The following is a 21,389-nucleotide window of genomic DNA, read 5'->3' as shown; positions in this document are numbered from 1 at the left end:
ATACTTATCTGTCCTTTTTTTCTTATTATTGTGCTTATTTTTATTTTATTACTGTTTTACTTATTTTGATTCCACTCAGTAGAATGTAAAGTCCTTAAAAGCAAGGGCTGATTTCATTTTGACTCATTATATCAAGCACCCAGCGCCTACAATATGCAGGGCACCATCGTTGTTAGATTGGAAGTATAAGCTAGAAAAAACAAATAAAAATCCAACAAAGGGGCAGCTAGGTGGCACAGTGGATAGAGCGCCGGCCCTGAAGTCAGGAGGACCTGAGTTCAAACCTGGCCTCAGACCAAACACTTGACACCTACTAGCTGTGTGACCCTGGGCAAGTCACTTAACCCCAATTGCCTTAAAAAAAAGTAAATAAATAAAAATCCAACAAACCCTCTAGATCAAATCACGTTGCAGGGAGGTCCCTTCTAGATCTACTCCCACGCCTTCATTGAACTCATGAGAAAATCCAGATCCACAGAGGTAAAGGGACAGCTAGTGGATGGCTTAAAGCTTGCTCTCCTGATTCCCAGCCCAGGGCTCTTTCCTCTATGGCAAACTCCCTTGGAGAGTTTTTGCTTTGCTTCGTAGGCCATCTTTCTTAGGTAGGCCCAGGTAGAATCATTACTTTGTCCCGATGCAATTCAACTTAACAAGCATTTATTAAGTGACCGCCATACGCAAGCAGGAACTGAAGATGCAAAGTGAAAAATGAAAAAAGGGTCTGCCTTCAAGGAGCTTACAGAAGGCAGCATGTGTCCACTGAGTCAAACTACTCTCAACACCTTAATCATCATCTCCTCTCAGACCCTTTTGAAGACAGCCTAGGACCCTGAGTCTAAGGCTCTTGGGAGCAATGGTATTCCCCAGGCCACCAGATCTGCTTTCAGCCCAGTCTTGAAACCATATCTGAAGGGAGAAATTATTGTAGAGAAAGTACCCATCTTCTACCTCATCCCTAAGCAATAACTACTGACCAATTTTCACCAAGCCCAAGAGCCCTGGGCTGCATAGCACTTCCCAGGCCACTAGCCCTGCTTCCAGCTCAGCCCTCATAGCCATCATCTGAGCAGGCAACTCCCATAGAGAGAAAACCCATCAACTGATAATCAATTGTCATTGACAAGTCAGGCAAGGCACCCTGAGAGAGAGACAGGAGCCAGCGTGTTCCAGACAAGGCAAACCACCATCACCACCATTTGGCCACCATTTCCCCTCAGACTACAATGGAGGCAGCCCATGACCCTGAATCCAAGAGCTTGGGAATAACAATACCTGGTACCTGCAGCCATGATCCTGGGAAGCAGAGCTGTTGAAGACGCAGCCCGACAAGGGCTCCTACAGGTATTGTCATCACATCTGCTGAAGCCCCAGAAAAGAAAGTTCATGCCACCAAATTCCTCAGCACTGTCAAATGGCTTATCATCAGAAATTAATATCAGTGGAAATGGCATTAAAGAAAAAGCATTACTGTCTGCTTTGCTGATGCACCCTAAGGACCACGGGACCTTTCCATCTGATTTGTGGTTGAAGCCTTTCATATAATGTCTTCCCCATTACAATGTGAGCTTTTGAGAAAAGCAACTGTCTTTCTATTTGTATTCCCAGCTAAGTGCTCAATAAACTTTTTATTCATTCATTCATTCAATGAACTGAGTGTGTACAGGGCCTGTACTCCTCCTTGAATCGATCAAAGTCATTATGTGAGAGACTCGGTCACCCCCTAAGGAATGTGTACAAAAGGGGGGAACTCTTTCAGTACTAGAGATGGAGATTCTGAAGGCTGGAAGTGGAGAAGAACGGATGGGTCATACAAAACAAAACCAAGAGTTAACAAGTCCTAGGGTGACAAGTGAAAGTAGAAAAGGGAAGGTAGAACTGAGCTGTGGTAGAGAGGAGAATCGTCAAGGAGGGACATTAGCTCTACAGACATCTCAGAAGATAATACCCTTCAGTGTATCCATGTACTTGAGAACTGAGGGAAGTCTTAAGGAAAGATCTGCTCTTTCCCAAACTTCCCCTCTTGGTGCCTTACTACTCAGGACACTATAATATAATCTGCTGTTTCCTTACCCAAATGTTTCCAGTAAACCTGAATTTTACCTCAACCGCAAAGAGGCCACGGGTTAGCTGGATATAGACATAAATGTAAATTTTGGCAGAATGCTCAACCTCTGCCTCAATGCTAGGGATTTTCCTAACTGGGGGCTCAGAGTATTCTGACCAAACTCATAGTGTTTTGTCTAAAATAATCTCTCTAAAACTGAAGAGAAGGAAACTATGGGGACCTTAGGGACCATTATATTTCCCCTGTGCTTAAAATGAATCCAATTATTTTATTACAACAGAAACTTACTAGCTGGTTGACCACCATGGCACCACTCTCCTTGCAATCACCCAGACTTGTGACTGTGGTGTCATGCTCAGCTCCTCACTCATATCACTCTTGTTAGCCAGTCTATGGCAATCTTGTCATTTCTGCCTTCGTGGTATCTCTCATATAAGTCCCCTTCTCTCTGCTCACACAGCTGCTGCCCTAGTACAGATGCTCATCACCTCATACGGGGCAGTAGCCTTCTGGTTCATCTCCCTACCATAAGTCCTTATTTATTCCAGTCCATCCCCTACTTAGCTACTAAAGAGGTCTTCCTAAATGGTGTGTCTGACCATGCCACTGGGCAGCTAGGTGGCGAAGTGGTTAGAGCACTAGGCTTGGAATCAGGAAGACTCATCTTCATGAATTAAAATCTGGCCTCAGACACTTACTAGCTGTGTGACCCTGGGAAAGTCACTTCACCCTGTTTGTCTCAGTTTCCTCATCTGTAAAATGAGATGGAGAAGGAAATGGCAAACCACTCCAGTATCTCTGCCAAGAAAACTCCAAATGGGGTAACAAAGAGTTGGACGTGACTAAAAATTACTCAACAATAGACCGTGCTACCCCCTTATTCAATAAATACCAGAGGCTCACTGTTACCTCCAGGGTCAAATATAAAATTATCTGTTTAGTTGACCGCTTCCTGCCTTTCCGATCTTCTTAATCCATCCCTCCCCTCACCAACTCACTCTACAATTCCATGACTCAAGCCTTCCTCCTGCTTATGAAATGCAGCATTCCATTCTGTGACTCCATGCATTTGTACTGGCTGTCTCCCTTCCCCCACTGCCAGGGCCTTCTTCCCCCTGAGATTGCCTTCTATTTACACTTGTCTGTATTGAATCAGTTATACATTGTCTCCAGATTTAGAATATGAACTCTTGGAGAGCAAGGACCCTGTTTTACTTTTCCCTGTATCCTCAGAACTTAGCTCAATGCCTAACTCATAATAAGCACATAATAAATTCTTGTTGGCGGGATGACCAGGACTGGTCACTTACCCTGGGTGTCTCAATTTCCTCATCTGTAAAATGGGGAAAATATGACCTATTGTTCTTCCCTCCCAGGACTGTTGGGAGGCTCAAATGAGATCATATGGGTAAAGTAATCAAATGAGATTGTACTCGTAAAGCACTTGGCACCATGCCTGGCACATAGCAGCTGCTTAATAAAATTCTTGTTCCCTTTCTTTCCCCTTCCTCATTGTCAACAGTAAATGTGCTATGTATATATCATCATTATCATTTACAAATATTATTTTGAGGATCCAGAAGTTAAATATCTACCACTTGGCCCATGAATTATAGCTGATATCTAAACATGATGGGCAACTAGGTGGCACAGTGAATTGGAGTGCTAGGGCTGGAGTCAGGAAAGCTCATCTTCCTGAGTTCAAATCTGGCCTCAGATACCTGCTAGCTGTGTGACCCTGGGCAAGTCACGTCACCCTGTTTGCCTCAGTCTCCTCATCAGTAAAATGAGTTGGAGCAGGAAATGGCAAACCACTGCAGTACCTTTGCCAAGAAAACCCCAAATGGGGTCGCCAAGGGTCGGACATGACTGAAATGACTTAACAACAACGACAACAACAACAACAACAACAAACTAAACATGATTACCCTAGATGAAGACCTAGCACAGGAGACCAAGAGTGAGGAGTCTTATAGGTAGGAGGAGAACTAGGAGAGGGGTGACCCTAAAACCTAGAGAGAAGAGTGTATCACAGACGAGATCAACAGTGCCAGACGATGAAGAGAAGTCTAGAAGGGTGAGGATTGAGAAAAGGCCTTTAGATTTGACAATGAAGAGATCATTGGTGGCTTTGGAGATGGCAAGTTTTGTTGAAGGATAAGGTCAGAAGCCCAACTATAAAGAGTTAAGAAGAGCATTAGAGGAAAGGAAGTGGAGGCTCCTATTTGTAGATAGATGGCCTTCTCAAGGAGTTTAACCACAAAAATGGCTGAGTAAGAATCCAAACTTAGGTCCTGTGACTCCAGGCTCTAAGCACCCCCAAGTCAGCACTATTTCTACTGCACCGTTCTCCTTTAATGCTGGGCCTGTGATGGGAACTCAAGCATGTGTCTCAACGGACTCGTCCATTCTAATGAATGGAGGTTGTCCAGCTTTGGCTATGGCTTGCTCGTGGTGGCCCCAGGATTCCTTGCATGAGAACCAAAGGAAAGGGGCTTAGGGTTTATAATTCTAGTACTACCTCTTTCTGCAGCCTGTTGGGTGAGTTCCCACCATAGCTCCAAGGGTCTGTCTATATAATATGACCAAAGAGAAGGACATACATATCTCACTAGGCCTTTAAGGAAGGGTGTTATCATTTACCAACAGATAAAGGAAAGATAAGTGTCTCCCCTTTGAAGCTAATAGTGATTAAATGGAAAAGGTGGAGTCAGTGGTGATAGTGAGGCTCCTGAATTATAGGAGACCAGAAATGATAACCCAAAAGCAGACTTTGAGTTGGGAATCCTGAGTATATGACCCTTGCTTTCTCAAACTCAAATGGTAGGGCAGAGCAGTTGTCCTGGGTGGGTTCTCCAGAGCTCCCCTCTCACAAGGTCATGGAGGAACTTAGGAGATCATCGTCCAATTAATTTTACAAATGAGGAAATTGAGGCCCAGAGAGTCGAAATGATTTGCTCCAAGCAGACAAGTCACAAAGCAAAGCGATGGGATTTAAACCCATGACCTTTGATTTCAGATCCAATATACTTTAAACTACACCTCACTGTGTTTTTCTGCCTCCAGCGGGGAAATCATTCTCCAGATGAGTGGGTAACCTTGTACTTCAAGCTCAGCTCTGCCTCTTACTGCCTGAGGGACTTGGGGCCTTAGCTTCCTATAATCTATATAGGAAATATAAATATTACATATTATATGTAAATGAATAATATTTAAATCTTGTATATTGAGGGAGCAGCCTAGTGTAAATCAAGCAGCTAATGAGTATTTATTAAGCTCCTACTATGTTCCAGACTCTGTACAAGAGGTTACAAGAACTCTCTGTTCTGGGTCCTAGGATTCCTTTCTACTCTAACTCTATGACTTACGATCTATGACCACTTGAGGCAGTCTACCATTCTCCCTTTGGACATCTCCATTTGACCAGAAATCTCTTTTTCTATCAAGTCCAAATTTGCCTCTTTCTACCTCCCACTCATTGCTACCAGTTCTATCTAGTGGGGCCAAGCAGAAACAAGTTAATCCCTTTTCTACAGAATGGTCCTTCAGGTGTTTGGAGACAGCCATCATGTCCTCCCACCCACGCATGTCTCCTCTACTCCGGGCTAATCGTCCGTAGGTCCTTTGGATGCACCCTCATGTGGTATGATCTTGCGGTCCTTCCTGGTTTAGGGTTAACGTCTCCTGCGTGTCAACAAAGGCGTGAAACTGAAAAGCCCCCTGAAAGTGATAAGGAGCCTTTGGTACACTGGCCAGGCACAAGTGAAATTCTTATCTGAGCTGTTCCTTTACATAAAGAGCCCAGCTCTTATGTGAAAAACTCAGGCAGGAAACTCAGCTTTTACATTGCTCGAACAGACCGTTAGGATCCATTCACTTGTTCTAATGTCATGGCAAACATGATCTTAAGCCCCACCCTGTCTGGGATTATCAAGAACGTTCACATGTTATCAGAAGGCCTTCTGGGTTATTTTTCCCACCTTTATCAGGGACCTTGTGAAAACAGTTCTCTAACTGGAGATAAAGAGATTCTCTTTGTCTCTCCCTCCCTCCCTCCCTCCCTCTCTCTCTCTCTCTCCCTTTCCCTCTCCCTCTCTCCCTTTCTTTCATTCTGTCTCTTTGTTCACCTGTCTGTCTTCCTCCTCCTCTCTCTTTCTTTTCCTCTTACACTCTCTCTGTTTCTTAGTGTCTGTCTCCCTTTCCCTCTCTCTCTCCTCCCCTTCTCTCTCCCTTTCCCCCCTCTTTCTTTCCCTCTTTCCTTCCTCTTTCTTCTCTCTCTCTCCTCATTTTATCCCCTTTTCTTCTCTTTTTAAGAATAACTCCCATCAGAGGGGTCTGTCACATTTGCTTATTATACTGATCATTTCAAAAAGGGGACTGTCCACCCAGTATCCTGGGAGCTTGAAGCAAATCCCCAAGAAAAGAGAAGAAAGACAAAGCACAGATAATTAGAGAGAAGAGGTTCAGAAGAGAATATACAGCTGGAAAGGACCTCAAAGAGTATCTAATCCAACCCCCAATTTTACAGAGAAGGAAACTGAGAGCAGAGAGGAAGTGACTTGTGTAGGGTTATACAGGTTGTAAGTATCAAGGGTAAGATTTAAAGCCAAGTCTTCCAGAAATAGTAGGAATTCAAATCAACCTCTGTGATCTTATTCTCAAGGTTAGAGTTTATGGAGTTACAGACATGCCTCATCTCACTTAAATGAAAAGTCACTGCCACTTGGTCACTATTTCCAAAGCTGTGTCTTGCTTGTTTGACCCTTGCAAAGGTCAGGATAGAAATAGCTTTCCTGGAGTGATATAGAAGGTGGAATAAAACTGGAGCACTTTTCACAGATTCGGTTCCCTTCACAAAAGTCACTAAATAAAAGGATATTTCCAGATGGCAGAACATGCAAGAAATAGGAACAGAAATTTTTTTATAGTTCTTCCTTCTGGCAATAACCCAAGGTAGCCCTTGGAAATCTGATGAGATGTGCTGCGGCATGGGGGTGGAAAGGGTCAAAATGTGCCCTTCGGAAGCCGCCAACAAGAGACCCCTTGTTGCGGGCATTAGTTGTCTGGCCCGGGATGAATGACTCCAACCCTCTGAACCTCAGTTTCTTCATCTATTTAAAAATAATTAGAAGGAATAGATGATTGGAGGCAGTGTGGAATGGTGGAAAGGGCTCTGAGAAAGAGAGGAGCTGGGTTCCAATCTTACCTTTGATGATTATTGCTTGTTTGAGTCGCACTTAACCTCCCTGGGCCTCAGTTTCGTTGTCTGTAAAATGAGGGCGAGTCAGATTACGTGGGCTCTAAGGTTCCTTCCAGTTCAAGATGTGCGATCTTTCGTCTCTTCCACTTCTGGTATTCTATGAGCCTATGATCTTTCAAGGTCCAACTTGTTGCAAGGAAGGGAGTGGTAGCTTTAGAGTAAAAGGGCTGGGGTTCGAATTCTGCGTCTGCTGTTTACTGTGGGAAGATCAGCTGACCTCTCTGAACCTCGATTTACTTGTTTGTAAAATGGGGCGGTTGTCTAATGTACCAGTCATTCAATAAGCATTTACTAAGCACTTAGCACTGTGTGCTAAGTTCTGAGGCTACAAACAGCTCTCTAGCAGCTCACGTTCTAATAGGGAAAACAACATGCAAACTGCTATGTGCATACAAGATATACTGTTGTTCATTTGTTTTTCAGTTGGGTCTGACTCTTCATGACTTCATTTGGGGTTTTTTGGCAGAGATCCTAGAGTGGTTTGCCATTTCCTTCTCCAGCTTATTTTACAGATGAGGAAAAGAAGGCAAACAGGGTGAAGTGACTTGCTCAGGGTCACACATCTAATAAGCATCTGAGGCCACATTTGAACCCAGGATATACAAGATATATACAGCGGTATAATTGAAAGGTAATCTCAAAGAGAAGGTACTAGCAGTGGGGGATGGGGGGATTGAGAATAGGCTCCCGCAGAAGGTGGGATTTGAGCTGCGTCTTGAAAGAAGCCACATGAGCCAGAAGGTGGAGGTGAGGAGGAAGAGCACTCCAGGTATGGGGAATTATTACAAAGATAAGGAGTCAGGAGATAGGGTGTAGCCTTTGAGAAACAGGAAGAAGCCCACTATTTCTGGATTGTAGTGTCCTCAGAGGAGAGTAAAAGGTAAGAAGACCAGAAAGTTAGGAAGGGTCCAGGTTGTGAAGGGCTATAAATGCCTAACGAGATTTTATATTTGGCCTTGGACATAATAGGGAGCCAGTAAAGTTTATTAAATGGAGGTGGGGGTGGGCAGGGCGACATAGTCAGAACTGGGCTTTGGGAAAATCATTTTGCCAGCTGGAGTATGGATTGGAGTGTGGAGAGACAAGGGAAACCAACCAGAAGTCAATGGCAATAGTCCAGGTCTTAGGTGATCAAGGTCCTGAACCAGGGAGAGTGTGAGTGGAGAGGAGACCTCTATGAGAGATGTCATAAAGAGAGAAGTGATAAGACTTGGGGCAGCTAGGTGGTGCACTACAAAGCACCCACTTTGAGATGTCTAAAAGAGCTTGGAGCCATTGAATTTATGGAGATGAGGGAGTCGGTCATCTGCATAGAGATGGTAGTTGAACCCTTGGGATCTGATGAGATCATCAAATAAGATAGAAGAGAGAGAGGGAGAGAGAAGACAAGAAGGCTCAGAATAAAGCCTTAGGAGATCCATGGTTAGTGGGAGTTTTCTGGATGAAGATCCAGCAAAGGAGACTGGGAAAGAATAGTCAGACAGGGAGGAAAAGAAGCAGGAGAGAGCAGGGTCATGAAAACCTATAAAGGAGAGAGTATCTAAAAGAAGAGGCTGATCAGCACTATGGAACGCTGTAGAGAGGTCAAGGCAAAGTAGGGCTGGGGAAAAGCCAGTGGCCTTCACAATGAGGAGATCATCGGTCACTTTGGAGAGAGTAGTTTGAGTTGAATGATGAGGCTGGAAGTCCGACTGCAGAGGGTTGGAGGGAGGGTGAAAGGAGTGGAGTGGAGACATCTATTATAAATGGCTTTCTCAAGGTCTTTAGATGCAAAGCGGATGAGAGATCGGGGCCAATAGCAGGTAGGGAAGGCAGGATGAAGTGAGGGTTTCTTGAGTATGGGAGAGACATGGGTGTGTTTGTAGGCTGCCAGGAAGGAGCCGGTAGATAGGGAGAGATTGGAGATTAGAGAGAGGGATGATAGACGATGATAGAGGGGAGGTCTGCTGGAGAAGACAGGATGGGATGGCATAATATACTGCAGCCTCTTTGTACCCACATGGGTTTTTATCTTTTCATTGCCCTCTGGATCACCTGCAATTTTTATTCTGTGGATATCTGGGGGGTTTATGTGTTTCCAACTCAGCAGACGCGGAAGCTAGACAGACTAATGCCAGCCCAGGCTTCCCTGAGTGACAAGGTACAGGAGGAAACAGGCAGCACTTCTGCTTGTAGGCAGCTATAATTATTGAGCCGGTTTTCCTGACCTTGACCCTCAACCCACCTCTCTGGATCTCCCACCCGTTGTTCCCAAGGGGCTGAGCAGAAATAGGCTGATCTCTTCCATTTATTCGATGATTCTTCAAATACTTGAAGGTAGCTATTTTTCTTCTTTCTTCTGTCTTTCTTCTCTAGTCTTCTCTTTTCCAAGTTAAATATCCTCAGCTCCTTTAAATGACCATCATGTAGGGTAATCTCAAGGTCCCTAACCATCTTAATGGCAGCTGTGCATAGAGGAAAGAGCTCTGAGTGGAGAATCAGGAGACAACTGAGCAGTTCATTTGACCTATGTTGTCTTTAGTTTCCTCTCCTAGAGAATCAGTGGAGGAGGGCAGGAGGTGGTAGGGTAGATGACCTCCAAGCCCTTTCCAAGACCTATGAACCTACAGGCACTGAGGGCCCTGAGAAAAAGGAGAAAAGGTAGCAGGGCCTGATAGCAGACAGGCCCTTTCTTTTAGTTTCTTGACGGAAATCTTGCTAATTGTGATTGTCTAGGGAGCATCACAGACCAGACTTTCAGTTCCACTACCTAAAACAAAGTTCTGTTGCTGGTAACACTCAGGGAGGCTCTGTGGTGGTAAGAGAAAAGTTATAGGGACACAGGGCAGGAGTCGCCCTTCCTCTACTAGACCAGCTGCCCTCAGCCAGACAGGAATGCCGGAAAGCAAGACTTCCTCCAGCAGTAGCTGAGATCCTCCTTCTCTACTCCCCCCGCCACACACCGGAAGGCCTGTCTGGTGCCAGTGCTTGAACTCACCCCTGAAAATATCAGCCCGGGGTCTAGATATTCTGAGAAGCCAATGGCAACCCAAAAGTCTTAACTAGAATCCTCCCCTGGCTCTTTTTGTGTTCCCTCCCTGAGGATACTGTCCAAGGATCTTCTCACTGAAAAGCTTACCTATCTCATGGTGCCCAGAAATCACGAGATCATGGATTTCTAACTTGGAAAGGACCTTGGAAGGCATTATATCCAAACAAACCATTCATTTTACAGATGAGCAAATTATGACTCAGAAGCTAAGTAACTTAGTCTCAAAGCTAGTAAGTCTGTGGGACCCTGGGCAACTCACTTAACCCTGATCGCCTCACCAAAAAAAAAAAAAAGCTAGTAAGTGTCTGAGATGGGATTTGAACTCAAGGCCTTCCTGATCCCCAGGATCAGCATTGTATCTATTATGGTGCCCAGGTGGCCTTGTATGGTGAAGACTCCAATGTTGGATAGTCTAACTGGATTAGTCCAGGGACAGCTAGATGGCACAGTGGATAGAGCAACGGCCCTGCACTCAGGAGGACCTGAGTTCAAATCTGGCCTCAGACACATAACACTCACTAGCTGTGTGACCCTGGGCAAGTCACTTAACCCCATTGCCTAGCCCCCCGCCAAAAAAAAAAAGAGTATTGGCTCCTGGTCTTTGAAACTCACATCAGGGTCAACAGAATGGTCAGATGGATTAGTCCATGGTGGTGCAGAGTCTCTCAGCATGCTGAAATATCATTTGTCCATCAGTATTATGGACAGACGACTCCTGCCCTGGTTGTCTCTTCACCTCTGTGGTTTCTTATTACCAAATTGGGCATTTGGGCTGTGTAGGCAGGAAGACAGCAGCTGCTGTAAGTCCTCCTATTGAAGAGTCCAGCCTTTCTCCTACTTTAAAGCTGCCTACCTCTAGGCAATAAATAAAAGCAGATAGAGCCAAAATGCCTGGTGTTTGTTGTAGTAGCCCAGTGAAATTATATTGTTGTTATGAAGTTGATTTCTGGGAAGGAGGGAAGAAAGGAAGGAAGGAAGGAAGGAAGGAGGGAGGGAAGGAAGGAAGGAAGGAAAGGCAGGAGGGAGGAAGGAAAGAAGGAAGGAAGGAAGGAAGGAAGGAAGGAAGGAAGGAAGGAAGGAAGGAAGGAAGGAAGGAAGGAAGGGAGGAGGAGGGGGAGGAAGAATATATGCCAAGTAAAACTCTGCATGACATAAAGTACTTCAGAGGTTGGTTTTTCCTGTGAGTGTTTTTTGGGGGTTTTTTTGTTCCCCTGAGATGTCCTTAGAGAAATCTTACGAATTGGTCTCTGCTTTGAGCTGCCTGAGTTCTCAGGGACAGAGCATAATGAAGGGCACATTGATGCTTCTGTTGAAAGGTTAATGACAGCAATAGCTTTTATGACAACTTTTGAGCCCTTGCTTCTGTCAGAGGTCATGAGATCTGGAGCCTGTTTTTTCAGCTTAGTGTTTTGTTACATTTCCCCTTTGTGGGTTGGGGCAGAGGGTGATCCTTCAGGGAAAGGCCTTAAAGGATCCAATTGTTTCCTTAAGATCAGTTGCTACCTTTAATGGAATATCACTGGTACCCAAGGACCTGAATCCATCCTTCAAACTGGAGCTGCTGAGTTAATCCTGGGGACTGTGTGTGTGTGTGGGGGGGGGAATCCTAACTTTTTCACAAATAAATATGTTGAAGGAAGATAATTAACATTCAAATCCCATTACACTCTTCAAAACAGCCTAGTGTGAGTCTGAAGAGGATGAGGAATGGTGCCCCAGTGTCCCCACTGAGTGTAGTTAAAATCCTGGAGCCCAGATTGTCCCAGCTTCAAGGCCTGCTCTACGTCTGCTAGCCCTCACTGCCTTTCGTTGGCTAGTCATTATTACCGAGTGGCCAGCCAAACTTTCCTTGAAAGCCTCCAGTCAGGGGCCACCCCAGACTCCCAAGACAACCCATTCCACTTTGGAACAGGTCAAATTATAAGGGAAATTTTCCTTCTGTTGAACCAAAATTTACTGTCTGTCTGCAACTTCTGTCTGAACTTCTAATTGTTCTATTCATGTTCTGTCCCCTAGGCCAAGCAGATTCAGTATAATGCCTTCTTCTATGTGTTCAGTCATGTCTGACTCTTCATGGCCCAATTTGGGATTTAGTTGGAAGAGATACTGGAGTGGTTTGCCATTTCCCTTTCTAGCTCGTTTTACAAATGAGGTAACTGTTGCAAACAGGGTGAAGTGACTTACCCAGGGCCACACAACTAGTAAGTATCTGAGGCCAGATTCAAACTCAGGAAGATAAGTCTTCCTGACTCCAGGCCTGGTGCTCTATCCACTTCACCACCTAGCTCTAACACCAGACTGCTATTATGTTTCCATCTCCCCAGTCTTGCCCTCTCCAGGCTAAAGTTTCCAAGTTCCTTCAACCACCTTTCATATGTTATAGACTCAAGGCCCTTCCCAATGCTGGTTGCCTTCTTCTGAACTGATCAATGACCCTCCTAAAATGGGTGCTCCAGACTGAGCATAGTAATTTAGATGGAGTCTGAGCAGGGCAGAGGTCAATGAGACTAGGGTCCTGTCAGGACTGGGCACTGTGTGACCATATTGTTCAAGGTCCCAGTTTAGGAGTGGTGAGACGATATGGGGAGACAGAAGTAGGAAAAAAAAAAGACCTTTTCTGTAAGATCTCTTGCAAGTCTAAAATGTTATGGCTCTATGAAAACATTCATTAACCAGCTCTGAAAAAGCTGTGACATTTACCTGTCCGGCAGGTGCCCTTGTTGACTCAATCAATAAATATTTATTTATAAAGTGCCTACTGTGTGTCAGGTACTGTGCTAGGTCTGAAGTTACAAAGACAAAAAAAGAAAGCAGTTTCCACCCTTGAGGAGCTTAGGGAAGAAAACATGGGCATACATAAGTCCAACCTAAGTAAATGAATAAATAAAATAAATGAGTAAGTACGAGATAATTGAGCAGCTAGGGGTTGGGAGTATCAAGAAAGGCCTCAAAAAGCTGAGTCTTGGAGGAAAGAAGGTATTTTAAGAGGCAGAGGCAAGGAAGGAATGTGGGACAGCCTGTGCCAACGTACCATGATGGGAGATTGACTGTAGGTGAAGGAAAGCAAGGCTTTGCTGGAACGTGGAATGAGTGAAAGAGGCCAACACACAGGAGAGGTGGCTTAGAGCCTAGGCTGAGAAGGGCCTTAAACGCCAAGCAGAAAAGTCTGTGTTTGACCCTAGAGCAAGTAAGGAGCCAAGCCAGTAGAGTGACATGGTCAGACTTGTGATAGGAAGATCCCTTTGGTAGCTTTCTGGGGAGAGATTTGATGCGGGGAGACCAATGAGAAAGGCATTGGAACAAGCCAAGTGAAAGGGGATAGGGCCTGACTTAGGACCCTGTCTTCGTGAGGCGAGTGAAGGGGATGGGGGCAAGCACTGTGTTGGAGGAAGAGACAAAAAGACGTGGCCATTGATTGGACACGTGAGATGAGTGACAAGAAGGAGGCGAGGGTGAAGCTGAGGTGGGGATGCTCTGGAAAAAACCAGGGAAGTTGGGAAGAGGGGGAGGGTTTGTGGGCAGTTCTGTGGTGTATATGTTGAGTGTAAAAAACTGTGAGGCGTCCCAGTTAGATATGTCCGATAGGCAGCTAGTGATGTGTGCGTGACTCAGGAGAGAGAAGAGAGATGGAGCCCAGTCTGTCTAAGGAGTCATAGTCAAAGCCAAACAAGCCTGCCTCCCTCCCTTCCTTCTTTCCTTTCCTTCCTTTCTTTCTCTCTCTTCCTCTCTTCCTTCCTCCCTTTCTCCTTCCTCTTTCTTTCCTCCTTTCTTTTTTCCTTCTCTCCTTCCTTCCTTCTTTCTCCCTTCCTTTTTTCCTTCCTTCTTTCTTTTTTCCTTCTTTTCTTTCCTTCCTTTCCTCCCTCCCTTCTCTTTCTTTTTCTTCCTTCCTTCTTTCTTTTCTTCCATCCTTTCTTCCCTCCCTGATTTCTTTCTTCCTTTCTTTCTTCCTTTCTTTCTCCCTTCTTTCTTTCTTTTCTTCCTCTCACACTAAAATGGTGCAAATACTTGCAAACAAATGTTTTAAGGGCTCTGCTTCTAAGGGCTGAAACAAAGGGCAGGGTGAGGTCCACTCTGGCATGCTCCCAGTGAGAGCTACATTTTTCATTCATATTTCCATTCCAGTTAAAGGAATGTTCAACAGCAATAGCACCTTAATTACAGGAAAATATTCTTTTCCTGGGAAAGAATTATAGATGAGATGGGCAAGAAGTGAGGAAAATGACAACAGTTAAAAAAAGGATCCAGCCAGCCTCAGAAACATGATGCATGCAGCTTCTTTGTAGCCCCAGACTGTCTCCTAATGACATCAATAACAATTCATATTTATACAGGGCTCTGGTGTTTACGAGGCACTTACTTTACAAGAGCCCTGTGAGGTAAGTGAAATTGGAATTAATATTTCCATTTTACAAATGACAAAACCGAGTCTCAGAGAGGTTAAATGACTTGTCCACAATTGCCTGGCTAAGAAAGACGTGGACAAAGGTACAAAGCCAGGTTTTTCCAGACTGAGTCCAATGTACTATGCCATCTTTATATTGACATTCAAGAAAGAACACCTAACTTGAAAAAAATCTCATTTCTAATCGAGGCAATTTTCTCAGACATAAGAGAGACACTGGGCTAGGAAAGAATGCTTTGAATTTTATTCTCTCTGGGTAGAGAATGACTTCAGTTTCATCCAGGTTCTCCCCACCCCTTGATGAATTGTTAGCCACTAAAAAGTTCAAAATAACTGTTGTTTATGGAAGGCAAATTATAACAATAGGTCACATTTATCCCAATTTTCTTTCCCAGATACTCTGAGATAAATAGACCAGTAAATAGAAACAGGTAGAGTGCCAGGACTGGGCTTTGGAAGACCTGAGTTCAAATCTGTCCTCAGACATTTATTAGCTATATGATGCTGGGCAAGTCACTTAACCCTTTTAAAAATCAATTTCCATATTTTTTTTTCCTCTGGAGGCAATTGGGGTTAACTGACTCGCCAGGGTCACAGAGCTAGTAAGTGTCTGAGGTCAAATTTGAACTCAGATCTTCCTGACTCCAGGCCCATTGCTCTATCACTGCATCACTGAGCTGCTTCAATAACAGCTATTATATTAATATTATTATATAGTAGATATTTCATAAATGCCATTTCACTCAACACCATGTTAAGACTGGGGCTATAAAAAGACAAAAATGTAATCGCTCCCGTCTTCAGGAGTCTTATATTCTAGTGGTGACCACTATATACTATGTGCACAGATAAGTCCATACAAGGTCTTCCCTTTCTATTACATAATAACAATAAAAACTCATAGTTGTATCATGCTTGAAGGATCTTGGGACCATAGAGTCAGGGCTAGAAGGGATCTGGGAGGTCATTAGGTCAGTGTCCCTTATTAAAGATAAAGAATTGTGGCCAGAGCAGTCTAGAGATTTGCCTAAGGTCACATAGCAGAGGTAGCCCCCAAATCAAGACCCCTTGACTCCCGATCGAGGCTTTTCTCACAATAAGCATGTAAGGGATGCAATAAGGTATTATTCTCCCCATTTTACAGATGAGGAAACTGGGAATCAGAAGGGAAAAGTGATTTGCCTAAGGACACATTTCCAATAAGTGTTAAGAGTCTTTTCCAAAACCTAAATCTGTCCCTACCCTAAATCCTGAGGTTTCCTCGAGCTGCACTGAGTTGGGGGGTGGGGTGGAGAGGAGATAAAACAGAGCTATTATTATTTGAAAGTTATTAATAAAAATACCTTTCAAGGCCAGGGTATGATTGCTAAACTTAAATTTGAGCAATTTAATTGTTCATTGAAAGGAACTGCAATCCTCTCGCTGAGGATTTCTCTTTTAGAGCCACTATGTGTGAAATTGAAATCTAAAGATATCACTCCAAATATTCATCTTCTCTAGGGAAGTTTTCCCCCAAGAGTTGGGGAAGATAAGGAGCTGGCCCAAAGTTATTTGCAGTCTCTCTCTGTCTCTGTCTCTTTTTCTCTCTGTCTCTGTCTCTGTCTCTCTCTGTCTCTCTGTCTCTGTCTCTGTCTCTCTCTCTCTGTCTCTCTGTCTCTGTCTCTGTCTCTGTCTCTGTCTCTGTCTCTCTCTCTCTCTCTCTCTCTCTCTCTCTGTCTGTCTGTCTGTCTCTCTTCTCTCTCTCTCTCTCTCTCTCTCTCTCTCTCTCTCTCTCTCTTCTCTCATTGCACACTTAGGCCATAGTTGAAAGCATGCTGGTGAAAAAGAAACTTTATGGAAAAAAAAAAGTTGGCCATGGTATTCCCATCTAGAAGATTTTACATTCTGGAATCCAAAGATCTATTTCTTTTCATGACTGATACTTGCCCCAATTCAGAATTAAAGCATGTAAGCCAATAACTGGCTTGTTATCAGGTTTAATTAGAGCAAAGAAATGCAAACATACTCTCTGCGCACAGAGATAATAAACATTAATATGTTGTAAAATTCTTCTTTAGAAAATTCTTAGCTTGTCCATGATTTTTTTAAAAAAGGATTTATTTTCTTAAGGAAATTGCGAAAGCCTTTATTTTAATCCTCACTTCACTTTGCAATTGACTTCCCAATCTCTCCAATCCTCTGAATTATAAAACAGTTAGGACCTGGACCCCTGTGAATTTTATTCTCCTTCCTGATTGTACAGTGATTATGTATTGACATTAAATATTTATCACATAATTCAGGCTGCCTGAGAAAGTCTGGGAGGCTTTTCCCATTAAAAGGAAGTGTCTGAGCACAAGAATGTCTTTTTATATTAATAACTTAAAAATATATAGTGAAGGGTGTGGATACAAAGTGGCTCCTTTAGCTGTCTCCTGACTCCAGAAAAAATACATTTAGTTAATATTGTCAGGGACCCAGTTCTTCGGCAAGAAGGTCAGAGAATCATAGGAGGGATAAAAATATGCATTGTAGTCCAGGGATTAGGCTTGACATTGTAGTGGGGATTGGCCTCTGGACCCACAGCCCTGAAAGGTACAAGCATTTGATTTCTCTTTTCAACAACCAGTTGTCAGTAAACATTTATTAAGCACCTACTGTGTACCAGGCACTGTGCTAAGTGCTGGAGATAACAAAAGGAGGCAAAAAATAATGCTTGCCCTCAAAGAGTTTACAATCTAATGGGGGGGGTGCAGAGGAAGCAAGCAAATAAATATGTACCAAAAAGCTGCATACAAAATAATGATTTTTTTTCTCTTTCTTTTCAAATTCTCTGTTTTAAGGGATGGCTTACTAGGTAGGGGAAGAACAAGGGATGTACACAGAAATAAGAGTAATGTAAAAACAAGATATCAGTAGAATTATTTTTTAAAGGAACAGTGAGTTCCTCCCTGAATTTCTTTTCTGGTAGCAAATGGATATAGTGCAATAGGCATAACTTGGGATTTAAAATAAGAAGACCTGGATTCGAATCCTGACTTTGGGCCTCAGTTTCCTCATCTGGAAATTGAGGGAATTGGCCAACTTAGCATCTGAGGTCCCTTCCAGCTCTTTAAATCTATCATTTTCTATACTCCCATGTCAGGAAGCATGAATTTAGGGCTGGAAGGAGCTATAGAGATTAAGTCCATTTTACAGACGAAGAAACTGACACCCAGGGATGAGGAGCTACTTGTCCAAAGTAACTGGGTTAGTGACTAGCACAGCCCTCATTCTACTACAAATCAAGCTTTCTCTAAAACCCTACTGCCTAGGGCCCTTAATACATGCTTTTTTAAAAAAAGTTTAGAAATGCTTTTTAATGAGGCTGTTTCTAAGGCAATTTGAGTTCCGTGGAAACAGAGTACTTGGTAAGTATGAATCCCCCTGCCCTGCCCTTTCTATTTCTGCCTTTGAAGGTGAATGTAAAATAGCCAGAAAATCAAAACATCTTATTTGGCTTCTTCCGGATGCCTGGGGGAAAAGGCAAAAGAATCTTCCTGTTATTACTTATTAATTCAGGGCAGCATATTTGCACAGTTATTTACTGGCTATTTATAAGTGAACAGGTTAAACCACTGGATCGGTTCATCATTTTCAAGGAGGGGAGACAGAGGAGGTGGATGGGGAGAGCCCTGCACAGGCTCTGAGATATCTCCCTCCCCCGCCCCTACTGTGGTCCCTAGCACTGCACAGCGGTGCCTAAACTGACCCATCCCCAATACCTGGACAAGCCTCCCTTTCATCCTTAACGCCTGTGACCTGTACTCCTTACAGGCTGACTGTGTGGCTAGAAATAATGCCGAAGATCCTAGACGCAAAAGTGCAAGAGGCCAATTAACCCTAACTCTAACCTTCGTTTGAGAAAAGAGGAAATTGAGGTCCTTGTCCTCCTCATTTGACAGTCGAGGAAAGTGGAGACCAGGGAAATTAATAGACTTGCCCAAGGTAATACAAGTAGAAAATATCTAAGGCAGAATTTGGTCCCAAGTCTTGTAGATCTAGCCGACTGCCCTAAACATAGAAACAGATCCCTGCAAATCATACATTGACTTAGAAAACCACAAATTAACATTATCCAGGTTGTATTGTATTTTTGTTTGGTTAAACATCTCTCAATTATATTTTAATCTATTTCAAGCTTCTGGATTGTTTGACACCTCTGCAACTCCAAACTAGGATCTAAGGAAGGCATCATGCATTCTCCCACCTCCACACCTTTGCTCATTTGTTATCCCTGACAAGACTTCGGACTCCACAATCCAGGCTCTTTCCCTTGTGTCTCCCACTGCCTCAGCTGATCTGCCACGGTGGATTTGGGATCGGAGACCCTGGTTTGGGATCCCATCTATATTACTTAATTTGTGACTTTGGGAGAATCACTCCATCTCTCTGTGAAATGAAGGAATTGAACTAAACTAGCCCTGAGCTCCCTCCATGCTCTAAACCTATGATCCAAAAAGTGGTCCCACTTCCGAACATTGTTATTTTTAACGTTCTTCTCTGGGACAAGCCTGTTTACTTTTAACCTTAGTTAAGAAAAAGGGAGGTAGGTAGGGGTGTATGAAGAAAATTCCCAAAGGATGATTTTGAGGCCACCTCTGTTCTTGGAGGGGAGGGCAATGCAGCGCCCAGACAGCCCCCCCAGCCCCGGCATTGGCCCCTTTAAGAAGCCAAGTCAGTCGTGATGCTGCTGTTGTTTGTATTGCTAATCCCCCCAGGAGCCCAGTTTTTTTTTTTTAAAGGGAAAAAGGAAAAGAAAAGAAATAAAACGGGCAGCTGTCTCTTTAAATGTGATTTCCTTCTATTGTATTTGAATCGTGATCAGGAAAAAGGAAATGAAACCAGAGACAGAGGGAGGCTGAGCAAAAAATAGACATTTCAGAGAGAAGGGGGGAGACACGCACACCCCCTCGACCCGCCCCCTCTCTCCTCCCTTCTCCTCCTCCTCCCTCTCCCCTCCCTCCCTCCTGCCCGCCCCATCACACACGCGCGCTCTGAAAGCCTGAGCCCAAGGTGTGCGGGGGACTCCGGGGCACAGGTTCGCAGCGGGAACAGGGACAGGAGCCGGAGCCGGAGCCGGAGCGGGAGCCGCAGCAGGGGCAGGAGGAAGCCCGAGCCCAGGCTGCCGCTGCCGCTGCCGCAGCCGCAGCCGCAGCAGCAGAAGCAGTCGGACCCGGAGGCAGAGGCGCAGGCGAGGCTCCCCGGGATGGAGGGTTAAGTCCCGGAGCCAGGATAGAGTGGAGCTACGCTGGGGGCCCCGGCAGGCAGGCAGGCAGGCAGAGCGAGCCCCGCACCCTATCCCATCCTGTCCCATCCCATCCCCAGGCCCCGCACCCCGCCTGACCTCCCCTCCGCCCCCCACTCCGGGGGATTCGCCCTCGTTCGCTCTCTGTCCCTGGCGCTGCGAGGGAGCCCGTGAATGTCATTGAGGGCGGAGGGGAGAGTCAGCCGGTGAGCAGCCGCGGCAGCAGAGCTGCTCGAGAAGGGGCAGAAGGAGGAGGACCAGGACCCGAGGGGGTGCCGAGCCGCCCGCCCGGCCCTGCGCGACAAAGGAGCCCCCCACCCCCACCCCCAGCAGCGCGCCACCCCCTTCGCCAATGTCCTCGGCCATCGAGAGGAAGAGCCTGGACCCGTCCGAGTAAGTGGCCTCTCCGTACTCCAGCCTTCGAGCCGTCCAGGGGGTGGGGGTGGGGGCGCGGGTATGTATGGACGTGCTGCGCCCAGGACCTCTTGTATCCCGTGGGGATGGAGAGGGAGGGGCTTGATCCAAGAGGGGCTTCTGGTGATCGCCCGCTGCGCGCCTCCGTGAACTTGGCCTCCCAACTGGCTAGCCCGCCTTTCCCTGGGGCTGCCCATCCCCTCCCCCCACGAGGGGGCCCCTCCAGTGGGGAGGATTAGGCGTCCCAGTCGCTTGCGTGGCCCTGCCCCTGGGGGAATGGGAACCCCCTGCGGAATGAGTAGATATCCCTTGGCTGGATGGGGTGAGAGGAGCCCAGGTTGGGATTCTAACCAGGGTCCCATTGCCCCACGCCGGGCTCAGCCCGAGCGGAGCCGAAGGTCAAGAACGGACCGATGCTCAACTTGTGCTTATTCCCGGAGCGAGGTGTGCCGGCCAACTTTGCTGTGAGCTCAGCCGGGCTTGGGCGTGCAGGTGGAAGAGGGCAAGAAGGCTCCGGGAGTTGAGGGACGGCGCCAGTCTCTCTTTCCTGCCCCTCTTCTTTCTCCCTCTTTCCGCTGAAAATAGTGTAATTCCGAGTGGGTCCCAAAGCTTGCTTCTCTCTTCCCCTGCCGCAGGAGGAGAGGGACTCTAGCAGCTTCGTGCTATGAGAGGAAACAATGGTGTTAGAAATGTCTCTGGGCTCCCTGGACAGTTAGAGGCTAACAGGCTATCTCTGACGTCTACAAGCATTGAGAGGCCAGAGGTGTCTTGAAAGACGGGTGTCTTCAAAGCTCCTGCTTTAAATATTGGTTTGTGTTTTTTGGGGGAGGTAGGTAGGGAAGAAGGGACCATTGGGGTTATCTGTGAAGGAGGGGGAAAAAAAACCCTTTTTCCTTAAACTAATTTTAAAATGCATTAGCTGCCAAATTTGGAGACTTTTTTTACTCCCTT

At 45.4% G+C, this 21,389-nt stretch overlaps 1 protein-coding gene across 2 annotated transcripts in view; it reads left to right on the top strand.

Annotated features, from left to right (window-relative positions):
* LMO2 (LIM domain only 2) overlaps positions 1-21,389 on the top strand; it is a 165,987-nt gene that overhangs the window by 131,631 nt on the left and 12,967 nt on the right. Inside the window, exon 1 of one of the 2 annotated variants that reach the window (XM_020963949.2) lies at positions 20,123-20,417. The exons of the other annotated variant lie outside the window; for it this stretch is intronic. Coding sequence (XP_020819608.1) covers positions 20,377-20,417 — 41 coding nt within the window. The 5' untranslated portion in view covers positions 20,123-20,376. Of the gene's footprint in view, positions 1-20,122; positions 20,418-21,389 lie in introns of those variants that run through there. 2 annotated transcript variants of the gene reach the window in all.

The sequence above is a fragment of the Phascolarctos cinereus genome, unplaced genomic scaffold (genome assembly GCF_003287225.1).
Source record: "Phascolarctos cinereus isolate Bilbo 61053 unplaced genomic scaffold, phaCin_HiC Scaffold_9;HRSCAF=440, whole genome shotgun sequence".
Classification (NCBI taxonomy): Eukaryota; Metazoa; Chordata; class Mammalia; order Diprotodontia; family Phascolarctidae; genus Phascolarctos; species Phascolarctos cinereus.
The sequence above is the reverse complement of the archived record's forward strand: the minus strand, read 5'-3'. Positions and strand labels throughout refer to the sequence as shown.